A 7428-nucleotide genomic window follows, 5' to 3' on the forward strand; every position below is an offset into this window, starting at 1 on the left:
GTTGTTGTTGTTAACATGTCTTGTGAGTTGTATTCATCCATAGACTGTAAAAAAGTATTCATCTGTATTTACTTTTGTATGCTTAATCAAAAAAACCTAAGGCAGGCATGGCTTCCGGTGTCATCCGCTTCCAGTTGTTTATTGTTGTAGCAACTATTTCTTACAATATTATTTTAATGCATTGACGTAATCTGCAAGCATAAAAACATTAGTTTGTAATGCAAATAGTTTACTGTAGGCTACTTAAGACTCTCACATTCACAAAAAAATTGTTACTTCTGCGACAGGGAGTAATCGTTGGCCTCATCTTGTCTGTCTCACATAGAATGAGTAGCATCCTTTGTTCCACGTTGCAAAATAATGGATCCAAAATAAAGATAGGAGAATACAAAATGAATAACTCGTAACTTTTGTAGTTACTTAAACATTTTAAACTATGCAGAAACTAAATTAAATAAAGTATGTAGGCCCTGTGTGTTTGTAAAAGATAATGTAGGCTACTTTTGTGACTCCAGTTTTGTTTTGACTCTTTGGAGTGCTAAAAAATCTGCTAAAACAGAGCTTTGTAAAATTAACTTTAAGACAACCACTTTGCAAGAAGACTAAAACATTATTCTAGCCCAGCAAAAAAACACAATATATAACATAGACAATTATGTATGTACAGTTATGCACATATTATATATTGTGTTTTTTGCCATTTTGTATATTTGTGTCTTGTCTTGTCGCTGTCTCTCTGTTGCACGCCGCTAGTTTCAGTTTCGCTTTAAATATTTAAAGGCTGGGCGTTTATAATACATGTTTATGGTGAATGCCACTATCATTTGTTTGTTTTTTACTTATGTTTTCGTTCTTTTTTCTATTCTGAACACTGCTAAATTTACAGGACTTTTGGTGGAGTATAGGGAATATAAATACATGTTTCTAATGTTTGTAAACGTTTAGTTTATTTTACATTATTTCTGGATGAAATGATAAAATGTGTCTTATACATCAATCGACTTGTACACCAATGCAACTTATCTGTGCGTCATAAAGTGCTCATAAAAATAGGTAGAGATGGTACAAGAAAAGAACTGCCATGTATGTACAAGTATACATACAGTACAGTAGGCTAGTAAGTGTATGTATGTAAGAGTGTCAATTTAGAATAAAAAAACATCAAAGCTTCATTAAATATATTATGCGGCCCCTCACTTAATGTGGAAAACTTCATGTGGCCCTGGAGTCAAAAAGTTTGCCCACCCCAATGTGTTTTGAGGCTCCCCCTATGGTGACTGCGTTTTAACAGGAGAGGAAATCAAAACTGTTCTCACAATCCTACAAGCCTTTATTAATGACATTGCATGCAATAAAAGTACAAACTCAAAAAAAAAAAAAAATGTTTCACAAGACAACGGTCTGAATTTGAAATATATTGCATATGCTGAAACATCGGAAATAAAATAAGCATTCGTATAATCCTTTTTCCAAAATGAAACTTTCCTTCTCAGATTCAAGTTCTCTAAATCAAAGCAAGGCTCTTCATGCAGCTGTTATAATGACTTTATGAAATGTTTCTTTCAAAGCTGACAATCCTAAAGCCTTGAATCTTGCTTTAATGAGGGACAACTTGAGCACAGATCTATTACGATAAATCTCTAAGCATTTTAAATGGATAAAATGTTTTATCTGCACAAATATCCTTTTAAAACCACTGTTGATACACAAGCATCGCTCCCTTTGTAATCCTCTTACACCAAATGCACTCTGTACATGTTTGCTTTAAAATAAAATGTTTAAACATTTGTGCCTTATAACGTAAGTTATTATATATTTTTTTTTTTGGTTGCAATATTTGCATTTCAAATGACAACCGTGTTGTCTGCTATGCCGACAAAGCTTTATAATTTAAAAAGTCAGATATTAATAGTATGGATCCCCAGTTCCCACCTCCACCAGTGCTGTTGTATTGGTCCTACACAAAAAGAGCTCTGGAATCATGGGAAGTTAACGCAGCATCTTGAGCTTGCGATAAAACGACACGGCCATGAGGGCAGCAACGGTGCCCACAATGACGAGGACGGCCAGAGCGATGCCCAGTCCTACAGATGACCCATTACCACTGTCCTTCTGTGCGCTGCTCAAGGCTGTACAGGAATACAAGAGGCAGCATGTTATTACCAAATTTTCAGGCATTCTTCTGTAAACTAATCACATTGATGAGGGAGGCTTACCTTCTTCCTTAGTGGTGATAGCTGAAAGAAAAAACAATATGCAGTTATTATTTAGCTACATTTATGCGTATTCAAATAACTTGGACTACATAAAATGCTCTTTTCGATTAGTATCATCTATTATGACAAGGACAGTGATTTGGAAGAGAGCCATACGGGTTTCTGCTTTAGTCCTAATAGGTCCTGAGGTGATGAGGGTGGTGTCTGAGACGCCATCTGTAATCTTCGTTGTCTGTATTTCCCGTCTCCTCCTCTTGTTGCATTGCTGATCAGTGAAAATGGATGAGGGTTAAACAATAATAGCAGGACACATTTACCTGATCATTTAGGTAAGACCCAAATTCTTGTAGTCTGATAGGCCGGTTTGAAGGGCGTGTGGTACCTTGAACTGGGCGCAGGTGCTGCTTTCACAAAGCCTGGTGATGCAGTGGAGGTAGTAGGTGGAAATGGTCTGGTTCTGCTGCTCGACAAAGCGGAAGGCCGGGAAGCTAAAGCGAGCCGTCTGACTGTTTCCATTCTCCAACATGGTGGTGAACTGATCCCGTGAGCACCTTTAAGAAAAGGAGAGAAGGAGAATTTTTAAGTATGTCCAATGAATTTCCATGGCTTTGTGGCTTTGTTGAGTTTATAAAATAATTAAAAAATAAATAAATAATAATAACCAATAAAATGACTAAAAACCAATAAAATAACAATTTGTAATTGATGAAATATTCTTTAAAATATTTTTTGTTATATTATTAATTTATAATATTTATTGTAAATATAGTATAAAATAAATGAGATGACCAATGAATTTCCATGGCTTTGTTCGTGAGTTTAAAAAAATAATCTTGTAGAGACTCAAAAACAACATTTTGTATTCCGATATATTCTTATTTTTTATTATATTAGATTAATCATATGAATTATAAATTTAATATAAGTATATATGTATAACATATATATATATATATAAGTATAAGAAATAAGTAAAATATAAAATAAAAGTTATTTTTAACATGACTTCTCTCAAAGTTCCCTAATTGATGAAATTTTCTTTAAAATGAATTTTTTTGTTATATTATTGATTTATAAGATTTATTATAAATATAGTATATATCAAATAAATTAGACAACCAATTAATTTCCATGGCTTCTCTCAAAATTCCCTGACATTTCAAAACCTCCCTTTTTTAGACTTACGGGACAAAGAGGTTGAAAAAGGTTGAATTTGAGGGTAAGGCTGAGATGGAGGCATAGCATCGATCCAGCAGAACATGATACCTGTAGAGGAGGAGGACAGAATCAGTCAATTTCTACATTAACTAATGAAGGTATACCTTAGAAACCACAGCAAATGTTACTCACTGTGAAGTCAAGTTTGCTGCAATGACTTGCACGTAGATTCTGGTTCTGAGCTCAACACCAATGGCTGGGATAACAAGTGGAGTTGTGTAGTTTACATCCTAGAGACACAATTATATATGAATATATATACACAATTATATATGGACACAATATGACATAGCATAGCTAGATTTTGGAAACTTTTCCTCTCATTGTGTATTTACTTTGAACAGCCGCATGCTTAAAGTGCTGATGAAGCTACCATTGTTGTCAATCACTGCAATGGAGGAGGATGACCTGAAGAGGGAGGTAAAGGTTAGAGATTACAAGTGATACATAGTTAGAGGCTATAGCCCTTGAAAATAACTATTCACTACTCAGTCAACAAGATGCATACTCGTTATTATTCCAGTGATCAAAGCTGAATTTTCAGCATCATTACGCCAGTCTTCAGTGTCATATGATCCTTTGGACATCATTCTAATACATGGTTTAGTGCTCAAGAAACGTTTATTATTATAATTACCATCAGAGAAAACAGTTTAAACAGTTTATTGTTGTGGAAATCGTGATACATTTTCATTCAGGATTCTTTGATGACTAGAATGTTTAAAAGAAAAGCATCAATTTGAAATAGAAATCTTTTAAAACAGTTTTTAATGCATCCTCTTTGTTTAAAACGGTAAGACAGAACTGGGCCAGTCCAAAACAGGGAGACTAGCTACGACCAGCTTAGTCTGGTTTAAGATTTTTTATAGGCTATTTCAGCAGAATTAATCTATTAAGAGAGTTAAAAGAGCTTACACATCAACTTGTGTATTGTTGACCAGGTACTCGAGTGGATATGCACAGGAGTAAAAATAACTCAGCTCGGCGTTGTAGGTCACTGTTCCTATTGTAGGGTCAAAAGATCTGACCACCCCGCTGATGTTCACCGTCTGGATGTTAGAGAAATCCGAGAAGATGCCGGTCCCTGGTGCACTGGTGGTCTACAAATTAAGACAATGAAATGAATTAGACTTGCAGAGAGAGGTTACAAAATACAGGGAAAATGGGGAACTAATAATCTTTTTTTTTTTAAATTCTCTGCGTTTTGAATACTTGTCAACGGTGCTGTCAGTGAGTAGGTTTTATGAATAACACTGACCCCTGTTGGTACCTCGCTAATTTGCTGGCTTTCCAACTCACCAGAGAGCAATATAATTTTTTTAAAGCTGGTTTTAATAAGAGAATACTTAATCAGTGTGAATATAGTTTAAGATGCCGTAATACTCACGCGGAAGATGCTGCCGCAGGCGTCTAATTGTCTTAGTGGGAAGTTGAAGCGCACGACCGGAGGAGTGGCAGTCAAATCCAGTGTTCCGCGACACAACGGATCATTGGCCATTTGATTCAGGATCAACAGGCTCTCATTATATCCAGTGTAAATGACCGGGCAAACCTGGATGGCCAAACCTATAGACTGGGTCCCGCAAGACACTGCGATGTCGGTGTACGCTGTAAGACAAAGAAAAGCTCCCTGATGTCTTTCCTATTAAACTGGCTAATTGTTTTAGTTTTAAAAGCAGTTACAATAATTACTGGAGACAAAAACCATGCAGGACAGTAGGCCTACCTGGACGCCTGAAGGAAGTCCCACACTCATTAGCAGTAAGAGCCAGGTGCCCTTTAACCAGCGCACCCAAAATCAAGAGGCTGAGGAGAACCATGTCAGCTATCTGCTCTTCATCAATGTCCAAAAATGACTGTTAAATGAGTCTCAGCACCCCAGAGGAAATCTCAAAGTTATCCTTGCCGTTAAAGATCCTTTATCTTCTCAAAGCCACTGCTGGATTAACTCTGATAGGCTTCAGTCTGTTATTTATATATGTATGTGTGTGTAGGAGAAGTTAGTTCAGTACTTCCGCAGGATTGGACCAAAACAAGGTCATTTGCCATTCAGTATGCTGCTTGAGTTCTCAAGAACAATTCACTTTTGTGGATAAGTTACCATTACCTTGAGGCAAACCTTGAAACTTTACACATCACCTTTAAAGTTAGACCATAAACAGTGACCACTGTCTTTGTCATCGTGTACATCCTGAAACATATTAACATGTAATTTAATAAACTAAGTGCAAACTCTATTGAAGAAGTACACAATATGTGGGAGGTCCCATCTTCTCTTTGGACCTAAAAGTCTATCGGTCTGACCTCTGACCTTCCATGCCTTTTAGAAGGTCTGTTAGCTTAAAATCTTGATGGTCACTGCATGAAATCACACGGTTTGTACACACCTATTCGATGGTTGTGATAATGATCGTCAAAGGGATATGCTGAAGGGTTTCATTGTGGAGCACAAAAGAAGATATTTAGAAAAATGTCTTAAGAGTAAAATGCAATCGCATCTAAAACCACACTGGACTCCACTGACTTTCATTACATGTTCAAAAACAGGTGAAACATTAAACTGAGAAGAAGAAAGAAAGTTATTCAGGTTTGGAACGACATGAGGATGAGTAAATGATGGCAAATTGTTGATTTTTGGGTCAACTATCCTTTTGGGAGTAACAGCACCTTAGTAATTCAGAAGCTTTTCGAATAGTAAACTTCCAGAAAACTGCTAGAGTTTTGGATTCTTCCTTTTATCAACTGCTAATGATGTGAAATCTGTGAAAATTAGGTACCACTTCACAGAAAACACCAATGGAATTGTAACATGAACCTGTCAGCCGAGCTACCTGGGAAGGACACTTTTTCTAATTAGGGGGCAAATCAGTGTAGGGTGTTGGCCTTCCTCTATTGACAAGGACACAAAACCATGTTACAGACCTCATCATAATATGACGCTGGCCATGACGTATTCAGTTAAATATCTTAGCAAAACAATGCGGTGGACTTTACACATGCATAAGAACAAAGACATAAGAAACGAAAGGGAGATAAACAATCACTGCATCAGATTTTTCTAGCTGCAAACAAGGATGCAGATTGTGGAGATCTACAGTGGCACTGTGAGAATTAAATGAGTGGTTTGTGTCTGTGTTGTATTTACATTTCTTGTGGCTGAATAAAAAAGATTGTTAGTGTGATTTTAGATAAATATGGTATATGTTGAAAATGATCTGTGAAACAGATATAATCTTTTTTTAATTCAAATTGTAAATATGTACAACCTGATATTTTTCCCGAAGAGATTTTGTCAGCTGCAAATAATGGTCATTTTTAAAGTGTTTTAATATAAAAATTTAATTCAAACCGATGTATCATTTCAGTATACTTATTGCTCATTTGTCTGCATTTATAATTCCACATCAATTTAATAACACTATAAATGTGCACCTACAAATATTTCATTTATATTTTAAACTATATCATGCAAATTAAAAACAAATGAACAAAATTGTCTAGATTAACAGTGACTGTGTCGTGCTGTTTATTACCATAGAAAACAACTGTGATTTGTCCCTCCATTTGTAAAGAATAAACAACAACTGTATTAAAAATCAATAGTAATTGGGCAGTATTTTCTGTGGTATTCAATCTAATCTGTTGCTGCCAACTAGGAAGACCTCTGTCTAATTTTTCATCATTTATTCTTATTCTACTCATTGCACATATATACAGTACACAGAGTTTAAAAGATCAACAATAATTCATAAAGCAAATAATCTGCAATCTAAATGTGAACAATCTACATTTAATTTGTGCTCTGCACTTCAAGACATATAGGATCACAGACCCTGACATGGATAACAAACTGAGGTATTTTAAAAGACACTATTAGACATAAGTTCAAAAGAGAAAACTTTGACAAAGCCAAATGGTAATTTTGTGACATGCGAGAGCAGTGACCAAATATTGTTTTACGTATTTCAGTGCACTCTGGATATGCACGTCATGG

At 35.6% G+C, this 7428-nt stretch overlaps 1 protein-coding gene across 1 annotated transcript; it reads right to left on the reverse strand.

Annotated features, from left to right (window-relative positions):
• Nucleotides 1–1313: 1313 nt before the first annotated feature.
• LOC306853823 (zona pellucida-like domain-containing protein 1) lies at nt 1314–5254 on the reverse strand (the record flags this gene model as incomplete). Its single annotated transcript, XM_079391469.1, has 10 exons — nt 1314–2129; nt 2217–2237; nt 2373–2481; nt 2599–2767; nt 3402–3482; nt 3567–3664; nt 3770–3842; nt 4350–4534; nt 4822–5042; nt 5161–5254. The coding sequence occupies 10 exons, from the start codon at nt 5252–5254 to the stop codon at nt 1990–1992; spliced, it is 1191 nt and encodes a 396-aa protein (XP_079247595.1). The 3' UTR covers nt 1314–1989.
• Between the last annotated feature and the right edge of the window lie 2174 nt (nt 5255–7428).

This window comes from Barbus barbus, assembly GCF_936440315.1.
Source record: "Barbus barbus genome assembly, chromosome: 34".
Classification (NCBI taxonomy): domain Eukaryota; kingdom Metazoa; phylum Chordata; class Actinopteri; order Cypriniformes; family Cyprinidae; genus Barbus; species Barbus barbus.